Below are 12,743 nucleotides of genomic sequence, written 5' to 3' on the forward strand. Positions count from 1 at the left end.
GATGATCTTGTGATTGTATAAAGGAATTACTGTGTCTGTATGTAAAACTACTCAAACAAAATAGGCAGGTGCACGATCAGGAAGTAACCAGTGTGAATCTATGGAGATGTATTTCTGGGGGAAGTGAAAAAGTAAGTTTCCTGTCCCACAACACCTACTGTCATGGTGCAAGGCTGAACCTGCTCAAACAGAGCTGTTCAGGGGGCGGTCAGAAAGCCACTGAAAACTCCTCACAGGTGCTGGTTAAAAAGAGCAAGTGTGCTAAGTCAACCATCTCTGGTAAACAAACGTAAAAAAAATATATTCACTCATTCATATTTTGATTTTTTTCCTGGCTACACATTATAACACTGAAAAGCTAAGATGTCCAAAGTAAATTAAAACTGTTTTTGCCTTTATTATTAATTATTTTTTGGTATCATTGTCATGTTTATGCCTGTGTATACTGCTGAGCGGGAGTCAAAGAGGCATTTCTACTGACTCACACAACAACTGCAAAGCCCAGTTGCTTCAGAGAGCCAATCTAATGACAGTCATATGACATGTAAGCCACCAGCACATGTAAAAGCCAGTAGCATAACTCCTGTATGTGACTTCATGTTTGGATCTAATCAACGGTGCAGAAAGGACTTGACTTCATGTAGGAGAAACATTATTCCACAGTGGAACAGTTTAACAGTACTACACTAGGTACACTGGCTGCGTCAGGCTACTGATAAAGTCTAAGTGCACAGCCACATTTGGAAGGCCATGAGGCGTTTTTTCGGTCGGCTGTTTATTATCTATGTTGCTGTAGTCTAACCTATTTTTTTTTTATTCTAAGCACCATTAAATGAAACCATCCCTCCTGTGATGGTGTACTTCCTGAGAGTTCAGCAAACAAGTGAAAACATTCTCACTGCTCACCCCAATCACAAGAGGAAAATCAATGGGATCTAATTTCCATCAGGACAGCAATATTTTAAGCTCAGCTGACAGAGCCATAATAGATGGGAATACATTTATATACTTGCAGAACAATTTCATTTCTTTCCTTGTCAAGGGACCTCTGCCACAAAACTTCCTGTAGGTACCATCCAAAGGAAGTCTGGCATCATAGCTATTGGTGCAATAATTAAGTTCTGGACACAAAACACACAGGCTAAACCAGAGTTCATGGCAAAGGACAGGATATTATGACAAAGGTTCAAACAAGACCACCATGGGATTTTCACAATGGATGTGAAAGGATGGATGTACAGTGTAAAAAAAGGAAAAGAAATCATCACGATCAAGAGAAAGCGGCCAAACATTCCATGTTTGCAGCTTCTTAAATGTGACAATGTGCTAAAGATTGTTGATCATTCCTTTATAAGATCAACTTTTGAACTGATGGTTGCACAAAAAAGCAATGTGAGGTCACCTTACACTCTGGGAAAGGAATTCTTTACTAATTTCTGATGATTTTGACACTAAACAATAATCAGCCAATCAGATTAAAAGAAATGTTTAGCCTCAGTAAGGCAGTCTGCTGGTAAGATGAAGTTATAAATAATTAACAGATAAAATAAACAATGCAAACAATCATCAGCTCGGGCCTTATGCCAATCACAAAGAGTGAACATATCTAACAACAATAAACTAATCTGACTTTGATACTGCAGTCACATAAAGCCACCCCAGTTTGTGGCTTCTGGGGAAAGGCCCATTTAAGAGCCCACAGATAAAGTGGAACAAGGAAAATGTCTGTGTGAGCCCTGGGTGTCTGTCAAAGCAGGAACTGGGAGGCGTTCTCTGTTGACCTCTGAGGGCAAGGACTTCCCAAAGCCCCTCTGCAAAACAACAGCAGACCCGGCAGCTGACAGTGGGACACAGGCGGCTGCTGCTCCGCTATGCCTGCCTTGAAAACTCACTGACTCCCCCCACCACCTCTCTTCCTCACTCCTCTCATGTACCATCCACAAGGGCAAGACGGTAAAGCCCTTAGAAACTGGCAGCGGGAGAAAGCAGAGGCAGCAGCTATCACCTCGCCGATATGATCTGTCTGGAATGTGGCAATGCTTTACTGTATGTGAACAGACACGTTTGTGATGTCAGACGCAACAACGGGGGAAGATGGGAGGGTTTAGCCAACAGCAGCTTGATCCCGACCTGAGAACAGGAATTAAATTGTTTACAGTATGACACGTCGCATGTATGATTCATGGTGTGCATGCAGAGTACGATTCATGCGTGCATGATTCATTTTGATGACATATCACTACGCATATGTCAACATTGGTCACAAAGAGGTGGACTTGTCTGCAGAAGAGGTTAGAAAACAGACTGAAGACTTCCTTTTGTTTATCACAAGTCAAAGAAGAAGAAAAAACTTTTGTATACAAATAGAATTGGAACAGTATACCGATTTGATAGGTGATAGTTTGTCGCCTAAGCAAAAGTTGCGAATCCAAGATTGTTTGGAGTTAATGTGGCAGACATGATGAAGCATATTGTCTGACCGCTGGCTGATGAGTAAAACAACCTGAGCAGAACTATACAAGAGGCATTGAGTAAGTCCTGGATTAGTCAGTTGTTTTCATGTTCCTTCTGCTTATTCTGGACATTGTTCAACAAAAGCAACCAGGCCCCTCCCACCTGCCCTTAAAACACTGCCCACCTCTGGAGCCTCGATCGGCCCCAGAGAAGAGATAAACCCGACCAAGTGATTCATTTAGCAGCTCTGAGACAATAGGGCTCGACCGTTTCCTTGTCACTCCTGAACAGTAACTCTACATTTCTGCAGCGCTGCTGTCACATGTTTGAGGGGGCATACGCAAAGTTTATGCTCATCATGTGTTTGTGCAGCAAAGAGCTGTTGTAGAAAGAGTGACTCACTGCTGAGAGTTAACAGCGTTTGTAAACAACTAGCAAACATTTAACCTGGACTAGTCATGCTTGTTACTGAGGAAACATGCTGTCTCCTGTCTTAACCACCACCGGTTCCATCTAAGCTTCAACTGCCATGAGTGTTTTGTTCACTAATTTTGCATACGATTTGCATGCCAGAGCTGTGGTGGTAGTACCAGTTTTTACTCCCTCCTGAGCCTAGATTCTACAACAGACTTCACATGCATAGCTGTGCGCCACATTTTCAAAAACCATGTGTGGAGAAGTCACAGGACACTTTTTTTTCTTTTTCTTTTTTGAATACAATGACCAATCATTTAAACAACTAACTACTGATTAACAAACACAGGCCCTGTCTGGTTTAGGGAGGTGTTAGGAAGGGGTGGAATATTGACAGGGTTCTGTTGGTGCTGTTAAGGATTAAAACACCTTTTCATCGTCGCAAATAATCTCCTGAAACAAGCACAACAGTACCAACTGTTGTAGCATTCAACGTGACAGTCACACCTCCGCAACTCATTCCAATATAATGACTGAATAAACTTGCTGCGATGTACCCTTAGAAACAAAACACACCTTCGGGCCGGAATGTCTGCGAGTATGTGGAAGTAGCATCTGAAAATATCCCTCTACATCAGGACATCAACTATGTCAGATGACAGCAATCCTGGTGAGTAAATGGCCCCGATTGTCCATAGTCTGACTTTAAGTGGAAGGAATTTCAGATGGACAGATTATCGCATTCACAAGTCTGCCTGTTCTGGACACTCCATCTCATGACACTGTTCTCTGGCTGAAACTGTGTGTGTGCAAAGTTGTTTATAGGTTATTGCTCAGGGTGAGGAGCAGGGTGAGAAGGGCTGTTCCCTGCTCTCTTGCCTGAGGAAGGCCATTATGTTAGCTCCATTATGCCTTGTGAGGTTTTTTTTTTTTTTTCTCTCTTGTTGTTTATACAGTACTGCTATGAACCAAGCAAGTTTTTTTTTTTTTTTTCCTCTGTACCACTGCAGCTGCTGTTCCACACTGACCACGGTGGTCTTTGCGTAAACATTAGCCAGCTTTAAGTGGAAGACAATGAGGAAATGGCAGGACAAGGGGGGCTGCATTTGAAGACATTCAAGGATGGATTTCCAGATGAAACAGAGAGATGACATCATGGCAAAGTCAGCTAGTAGGAACATGGAGAGGCCTGGTAATGCAACACCATACATAAACAGTGGACAGCTGTATTTATAGGAGATTGTCTCATGGTTCTATCTGCCTCCATAAATCCTATTATCTGATTTGCAGCCATCCCCCTGCCTAGCACCCAGCAAGAGACGAGCAGCTTTGGCTTATAAAGCCTTATCAAGGCACTCAAATGCTGTGCAGTTATCACTATTGTTGTGACACTACTCGGCTTGGCCATGATGAAAACCGGTCACATCAATCCTTGATTAGACATTACCTCATCATGATCGGATAAAGCCAAATGGCAGTTTGGGTTTGTGTCTGAGAGCTATTTAGTCAAAATTATAGACAGCTGTCGGGTATTACACAGGCTTACCTCCATGTTGTCTTAGGTTAGTGGGTGGCCTTCCATGTAAACCTGGCAACTGTATTTTCACATAAAGCACACATGTGTGGATTCTGATGGATTAAGACTGTATTTCTGAATGAATGAGAACACGTGATGCCTTCTGTGGGGCATTTAAAAAGAGAGAGGAGAGGTCCAGACGGGAGTGGGATGCACCTGCTACAACTGGACTTTAAATATCTGAGTTTGACAGATGAACACCAACACAAACGGCAGCAGTTTGACAGGAATGAGCTCAGCCCTGCACTCACAAACACCGAGAAACTAAGCGAAAGTGTGAATCACTTACATATCTCCTCAGTTTTTTCTCGGGTGGTGACTTTCTCAGCCAGCCTTGGAAGAGGATTTCTCCGCCGCTCATGTTTGTCACTGTCTGCTGTCTCTTCTTGCTCTTACAACTGCCGTCTGTCACTAGTACATGACGGCTCCTGAAGGCTTGCCTGTTCAAAGTGCTGTCGGCGTTTGGCTCTCCCTGGTGCGGTCTGCTCCCCCCATTTGATAAAAAAAAAAAATCAAAGTAGTGCTGCTCGGAGATGTTGCCAGTCGCTCCTGGTGGTGCTGTGCGCAACAACCAGCGCGTAAAAACCCCAGTTGGAGAGGAGGGGGAAAAAAAAAAAGGCGCAACTCGACTCTTGGGTAATTACGCACAGCGAGCCGACGAGGAGCCGCGGGGAAACTCAACTGATGCAGGGTGAGGAAGTACCGTAGGGTGTCTGCAGTTTGTTTTCCCAACTCACACCACGCCCACCGAGCAGAGGGAGGGATGGGCCGCGCTGGGATGAACAGGATGGGACGACTGCTCGCCACAAAGTAGCTCTAAAGATCCCCAAAACGAGTTAAAACAATGAAGGAAAGCGCTTGAAACGCACAATTTGCCAACGTTGACGCAGCAAAGACGTTCAAGTAATTCTGTTTTTATTTCGAATACATTCGATTTCTCATTATCAAATCAAAGTGTTGAGTGTCGCGAGCCCGTTGCCTCATCACATATATCCAAGTATCGATCGTAGGCAACGAACAGAGATGTCTTCAAAAGATTTTCTGCGCTTTAAAATTTAAAGACACAGTTAATAGTCCACAGCTGCTGTTATTGACAGAGTAAGAGACTGGCGTTTTCTCAGTTGGATGGAGTGGGGGAAAGCGCCACCTTGTGGAAAGTTAATTCTTAAAGTCGACCTTCTGATATAACTTGACAATTCCCTGAGAAGCCATAATATGTGATAAAAATACACAGTGGATGAAGGGAACTCATATACTCATATACATATACATATAAGGTTGTAGGGAAGCCATGTGCAACTGATGAGAGACAAGGAGATTATATCATCTCAAATACTAATGATTGTTTTCAGATTACAGGTGCAGATACATTTAAAAAGGGAACAAATGACACAAATTAACCAAATAAAAGTCAATTGTTGAGCATAATGTTTATTTGGTTTGTTTGCCAGACAGTCCAGACAGACACCAGAGACATAAAAAAATATTGAACAGGCTCGAACTGCCTTTCATAGAAGACAGGAACGGGAAAATCTTGGGAAAGGAATCACATCTTTTATGTTTTGAACACCAAGAATGCACTGCAAATATCGTTCGAATCCCAGTCCAAAGCCGCCATGAGGGACGGAGCCAAAACGCCTCAAATCCAGATACCTGCAAACAAATCAAAACATAATTAGAACTCTGTTGGCGTGTACGAGTGATTTATATGCTGTTCCTTAATGTTGTTAAAGTAAATATGTTTTTTTTTTTACCAGCTGTAGGTGTCTTCTAATCCAGCCCTGGAAAAGTATGACAATGTAATTAAAACATAAAGTCAAGACTTAACAATGAATCCTCTTTAGTATCATATTCATTAACAATCCAAGTACAAATAGCAAATGACAGACTTTCACTTCTGTACCTAACTGAGGGTTTACAAACTCAGAACAGGTGCTGTGCGTATTAGAACAGGCTAAATTCACCAGTACATTGGACAGATGCTGTCTATTTTAAACACCAGACGTTCAGTGTTGTCCACCACAGATGGGAAGGTCTCTTCACTTCGATAAAACCTGCAATTCCATTTTATTTCCTTCGTACAGTCAATTGTTCAGTCATGGTAATGTATATGTAAAATAAATGTCAAACGTATCTTATAATTTTCCCACTGCTTAATAGGTACTGTGAGCCAGGGACTTAAATATGTGCCAACCCATCTGAGGAACTTGGTCTGTCTTACTTTTTGCACATGTTGCCCTATAAGGTGGTAAGAGTAAAGAAAATAAGTTGTTGTGGGAGGTTGTATAGAAGCTTTTTATCTAAACCAGCCACTACAGCCCTGGTGTGTGACACAGCTTGAATTACACTTGATCTCAACGAATGAAAATACAAATAAATTTAAAGCAACTAAGCAGTTTCTTCATCAGAATTTCCAGTAATGTGGAAAACATCTTGTCTTGTTCCGACCCCCTCCCCAAAAGAAGTCATACTAATCTTAGACCCAAAGCTCTGATGTTGCACATAATGAAATGTTTGTAACGAATGTGTTGGGCAGTCCTGGGTCACCTGAGCAGACAGGCCTCAGTCTGTGTGAGTAGATGACGCACTAGTTTTTAAGCCTTACAGCATTTATAGCCACCTTAAACCTACTGCCAACTACACAGGGTCATGTTTTTATATTTTTCTAGTGCTTTTAATACCGTTCAGCCATTTTAATGAATTTTAAACTCTACAACACAAATATTGCTTGGCTCTTAGATTATCTCTCATCTTGTCTCAGTTTGTCAGGCTTGATAACAAACTGCCTGACATCGTCTGGACTTAAACAAGGGCCCCACAGGGCCAAATATATGTCTGATTTTATCCACCTTTTTATTCACACTCTACACTGCTGACTAAACACATCATGAGTCCTGTCAAATCCAAACGTTTTTGGATGACACTGCCTGGGTGGGTCTACTAAAAACATTGCAATGACCTGGCCTACAAAAGAGAGGTTGAATTATTTGTCAGCTGCTGTGATGCAAAATTTTTAAACATTGAATGATGTCAAGACCAAAGAGTTAATGAATAATTTTGTAAGGAAGATGGAAGAGGTCTTTCCAGTGATATATATATATATATATATATATATAGGTCAGCAAATACAGATTGTCCAGTCTTACAAACATCCTGCTTTCTACATGGACAGTAAATTAAACTGGAAAAAGGAAACTGAGGTTGACTAGACTCTTCTTGTTGAGGAATCTTAGATCGTTTGATATCAGCAAGAAGCGTCCTCAAAGTTTTTATCAGGGAATCCTCGCTAGTGTCCTCTTTCATGGTGTGCTCTGGGGTGGGGTGGGGGGGGGCAGCATTACTGCAGATGATAAAAACAGGATCAATAAGATGATCAGAAAGGCTGGCTCAGTGATTGGCCTGACCCCAGACTCACTTGAGGACACTGTAGACAAGAGTGAGACAAGTGCCAGACTAAAAATGACATCCATTAAAGAAAGAAATCCATTACGTCTTTTGTTCCAGCACGGTTTACATTTTTTTAATGGACACTTTGAGATGTGCTCTAGATCTGTAACACCTCTCAGCTGTTAATTATGCCTCAGATGGCTTTTCATGGTGTTATGTATTTGTAGAGTGCTGTGAATTTTGTTGTCTGTAAGAGTTGATTTGGTGGCAAATGAGTTTCCCCACTGGGGATTAATACAGCTACCTAATCTAACATGACAACTGTAGTCTAAATATATTAGCATGGGCTTTCCATTATCCCAGGAGTACATGCTCTTACTCTTCCAGCCGAGCCTGCAGCCGATCCAGCCTCTCTTCTCTCAGCGAGCCCCCACAGAGCTCTCCAACTCCTGGCACAAGAAGGTCCACTGCAGCTGCCTGCACACAAACAACAGTAGGAGTCAGCTCAGATATGCAAATTGCTGCGATAACCCAACTGACATTGCAAAGAAGGAGCTGAGTGGTTAAATCACTGATTCACTCGGCATTTTTAACAGTGTAACCAGGTCTTACTGTATGCTTAGGATGGTCCTGGTTGTCTCTTGCATAAAAAGGCTTAAGATCATAAGGATAATCAGTGACAAAGACTGGAGTGTTGCCGCAATGTTTCACCAGGTACTTCTCATGTTCTGTCTGAAGGTCACAACCCCACTGCAGAAAAGAAGAGCTAAGGTCAATGTGGAGCTGTGTGGACTGATAGTGTTAGCAGCAAACATACAGTAGAGGTAGATATTAACTCTGCTCTATCGAAGAGAAAATAAAACATCGTCACTTACGTCTGTTGGGAAGTCAAATTTCTGAGAGCTGCGGTTTAGGATGTCTATAGCCTCACTGTAGGTGATCCTAAAAGTAGGTTGAGATGAGATGATTGATTAAAGATCGACATTTGACTTAATGGTTTATTTGATTTGATTTTATATGCCATGTTTAAAAAAGAAAAAAAAAAGAAAAAGAGACTTACATAGGGAATTTCTTCTTCAGCATAGCATCTACATTGCCCTTAAAGTGTATGGATGCAGTAGGAAAAACATGTCAGATGAACATAACAAGGAAGTCAGGAGCAGTTGTGGTATAAGAAGCCAGGTTATGTACCCAGGTTAAATAAGTGTCCTTCAGGACTCACCCTCTGTCCAGGAGTCACATGCTTGTGAAACAAATCCACATCCTCCGCACAGCGAGCCAAGACGTGCTCCGTGGCAGATCTGAACATGTCCTCCATGACCTACGGATCGGGCCCAGTTTAATAATTAAAGCATTCCTGCGCAACTGTGCACAAGGGCAACTTTAAAAGTCACATAAGGTACATGTAAGATTTGAACCTCAGTACACAGAAATTAATGTGACATGACATCAGTTCACTTCATCCAAGATGCTGCCGTTTTTAAAGGATTAGCCCGTCTGTGATGAGTGCTCTTTAGAAATCGTTACCAAGCAACTTTGATGCTACTTAGTCTCACCTGTCTCTAGTCTCTTGTCCAGCCTCTGGACAAAGTGACCCCCAGCCCCCTCCCTGTTTGTATATTACAGCACATATCAATATATTCAAATCCCGGAAGCATGCTATAATGAATAGAAACCAATGGCTCTCAGAAACGGTCAGGTAACTACATCTATTGCTTGCACAGAGTGAAAAGCAGTTAAAATGCTATAACATTTTAACCAGTGTCCCGCTTTGACTGTTATCATACAGCAATGTTGTATTTGAGGACAATGACAAAGTGAACCTTAGTGAGATCCTCTAAGGACTGTGTGAAGGAGACCTCGGCCTCCACCATGAAAAACTCAGCCAGGTGGCGTCTGCTTTGGGAGTTCTCTGCACGAAACGTTGGCCCAAACGTGTAGACTCTAGAAAAAGCCCTAGAACGATATGTGACAAAGAACAATTAGAAATGTACTTCAGTGCGTGTGTCTGTCTCTCACTCTCTCTATGGGGCAGAGCATAAAAGTAGCATATGTGAATTTTAACAATGAGCTGATGATCACTTGAAGATAAATTCACACAGCTGATCTCACCCTGACATCACTTCCAAATGCAGCTGACCGGAAACAGTCAGGAAGGCTGGGACAGAGAAAAACCTCTCATCTTCGTCATAGTCTGGGCCTGATGGCTGTGAAGCAGAGGTTGTAAAGCTGTGACTGACAATCACCTCACATATTAACCATCTTTGCATTAATTAACAGAAAGCTAACAAACGGTCATGCTTATACCATTGGACCTTAACTTTAAGAACAGTTCTAAACAAATCTGTAGGCACTTACCTCAACCTCAAAGAGCTCCCCTGCTCCTTCACAGTCATTTGAGGTGATGACTGGAGTGTGAATCTGCACAAATCCACTTTCCTGGAAATAATAAAGGAAATAAATCAAAAATACAAAAGGTTTTGCTCTTCATTCTTTTTTAAAAGCCCCACTGCCTGGTCTCACCTTGAAATATGAGTGAATCGCTGTAGTGGCCTCACTTCGTATTCTCAACAGGGAGCTAAAGGCATTTGTTCTACACCTGAGATGAGGAAACTGCCGAATATACTCAAGGCCGTGTCTCTCTTTGATTTTAAAGGGAAAGTCCTAAAGCAAGAAGACAAATCTTTAATGGCATTGTCTATACAATGAGCACATTGGCTACGACAGAGATTAGGTATAATTTGAAGCCAGCTCAGAGAATCTGTGAAACATGTGTGGGATGTTTGAGAAGACTATTTTCCTTACCACAGGGTTGCATTCGCCAACTACATGGATTTGGTGAGCTTCCAGTTCGAATGGCTGTTTCTGGTGTGGACTTTTCCTAAGAACACCCGTGACTTCAACAGCACTACCAAATGTGAGCAACCTTAAGTTGAGAAAAAAGAAAAGAGCAGGAAGGCAGACAGAGTATTTTAAGTACATGCAACTTTCACGGCTAAAACTGAATGGTGAAGGATCATCTGCAGGGAATAAAGCTGCGGCGCTTACGGATCATTCAGCTCTGAACCGGCGACGATCTGCAGGGACTGCAAACAGCTCCCGTCATTCACATGGAGGAAGAGATTTTCCTTCTGAGGTCTAACAGAGCGAACCCATCCCTACAACAGAAACACAAATCAAACTACAATCGGCAGTTCCTTCTGGAAATACAGATACAAACACAGATACAAACACAGATACAAACACAGATACATCACCTTCTTGTGCAAATGTAGTGTTCATAATGGTGTTTATGATGTTGGTCAGAATTTATGTCCTCATCTATATAATATTTCAGCCAAATCAATAAACACTGGTGTGAATATACAGATATATCTAAAGTGAGTGGGAAAGAAAAGTGTGAAAAGTGGAATATAATATTGTTAATAATAGTTTAGGGTGCATAAGGCGCTGATTAGGATTCAGGACTGTTTAGTAACAGATGCTTGGGGGACATTTCTTTAACAAATACTCATGTCTATTTTAAACATGTATGGTGTAGCGTTAGGGCATGTACACTTAGTCTATCCCTGGTTTAGTATCAAGTGCTAGAGATTAAGGTGTTTGCAAGAAATCTCTTGATATAAAGTAGCTGATTTATTCCTCAAACTCTCAAAACGGAGACACAGTGAGTTAGTCTGGCTCTAGCTAAAATACTTAGCATGCTGTTAGCACAAATAGCCAGAAGACATCGAGTAATAAAAGGAGGTGTGAACGTTACCTGCACTTTGACATTTGCTCCAAGTTCAGCACCTGAAACCGCCTCAGACACTCTTAGTTTTGTGGGTGTCCTCTCACAGTAATGTCGAGTACTTAACGATATCACCCGAGAAACTGAAGTGGTTGATGAAACAGAAAGCGTTTTAGCTGCAGCCCGGAGCATCGTACCAAACGCTGCACTTTGACACATTAAAACCCCTAAAAGCCCGACATGTTGTGACAACTTGAAGATCCAGGAAACAACACATGTAATAGTATTTTTACGATGTATCACGTTTTGCTGTCAGTTGACTTTCACGTTGAATCACTTGTCAGACTGTAACACTTCCTGTTTGGGTCTTTCCCCATTCGTCCTCTTCAGTCACGTGGATAATGGTAAACCAATCACATGTCGGTATCTTACAGCCGAGCTTTTACTGTTCTAGGGAGTTGTAGTTTTATTACAAGAGCCTAAATACAGTCTGAAAAATCAGAAGTTTAGGATTATGATGTCAATATTTTGTATTGTAATTATTTTCTTGTTATTTTACGACTTTGTGTTTTAAGATAAAGACTACACATACATATTGAATAGCAAATATTATGAGATTTATCAAGAGAAGTGCAGTATGCAGATAATGTCATTACTTGATATAGCTTTAAATCATTTGATTTTGTTTGAAAGGTGAAGAAAAATATAAAGTATTTGCAGTTTTTAAATAAGAGACCCCTGTCTGCTGTTACCCTCTGACTGAATAGGGACAAACCACAACAAATACAAATATTACAAATTCTTGTTCTCTGCTCTGTAAGAAGCACTTTGTATTTTTATCTTCCACTCACTGTCTATCAGCAATAAGCAAAAAGTGATGTTGCAAGGCAAGCATTGTTTTTTGTGGAAAGTTCTAACAAATTTCCAGACCCATGTTCAAACCTTTCTTCAGAGCCACTGGCCACAATATGTCATATGAAAGGCCATCACCCAAGGTCATTTCTACATGCAGGGAGAAACGCAAAACATATTTTCAGCAATAAAGCACTACACATGTGAAGTGATTCAATAGTGTAATGAAGCAAGCAGAACAGCCATCACAACCACATGAAAGTCCTCTTTAATCTTGTATGATGTATCTGCCGTCAGTGTGAGGTCCATTTGTGCGTAAACCTCGTTAAT

At 41.5% G+C, this 12,743-nt stretch overlaps 2 protein-coding genes across 3 annotated transcripts in view; both read right to left on the bottom strand.

The window, feature by feature from the left end:
- gab2 (GRB2-associated binding protein 2) overlaps positions 1-5,119 on the bottom strand; it is a 34,118-nt gene extending 28,999 nt beyond the window's left edge. For both annotated transcript variants that reach the window (XM_070828758.1, XM_070828757.1), the window contains exon 1: positions 4,734-5,119. In XM_070828758.1, the coding sequence (XP_070684859.1) occupies positions 4,734-4,805 (72 nt within the window). In that variant the 5' untranslated portion in view covers positions 4,806-5,119. The remainder of the gene's footprint in view (positions 1-4,733) is intronic.
- A 750-nt stretch (positions 5,120-5,869) lies between these two features.
- Positions 5,870-11,893, bottom strand: nars2 (asparaginyl-tRNA synthetase 2, mitochondrial). Its single transcript, XM_070828759.1, has 14 exons — positions 11,592-11,893; positions 10,880-10,989; positions 10,637-10,757; positions 10,355-10,495; positions 10,190-10,270; positions 9,944-10,038; positions 9,655-9,787; positions 9,054-9,152; positions 8,892-8,929; positions 8,707-8,773; positions 8,444-8,581; positions 8,211-8,308; positions 6,199-6,225; positions 5,870-6,097 (listed from the first exon to the last, which is right to left on the bottom strand). The coding sequence occupies exons 1-14, from the start codon at positions 11,778-11,780 to the stop codon at positions 5,953-5,955; spliced, it is 1,482 nt and encodes a 493-aa protein (XP_070684860.1). The 5' UTR covers positions 11,781-11,893; the 3' UTR covers positions 5,870-5,952.
- Positions 11,894-12,743: the final 850 nt, after the last annotated feature.

Source organism: Pempheris klunzingeri, chromosome 4, assembly GCF_042242105.1.
Source record: "Pempheris klunzingeri isolate RE-2024b chromosome 4, fPemKlu1.hap1, whole genome shotgun sequence".
NCBI lineage: Eukaryota > Metazoa > Chordata > Actinopteri > Acropomatiformes > Pempheridae > Pempheris > Pempheris klunzingeri.

Excerpts from the sequence above, each read along its gene's own strand:
- nars2 (XM_070828759.1), bottom strand. The coding sequence starts at position 11,780 with ATGTGTCAAAGTGCAGCGTTTGGTACGATGCTCCGGGCTGCAGCTAAA. Across the intron at positions 8,309-8,443 it reads AGGACCATCCTAAGCATACA|GCAGCTGCAGTGGACCTTCT; the intron begins GTAAGACCTGGT and ends GTTTGTGTGCAG. Across the intron at positions 6,098-6,198 it reads TTAGAAGACACCTACAGCTG|GTATCTGGATTTGAGGCGTT; the intron begins GTAAAAAAAAAA and ends ATTTGTTTGCAG.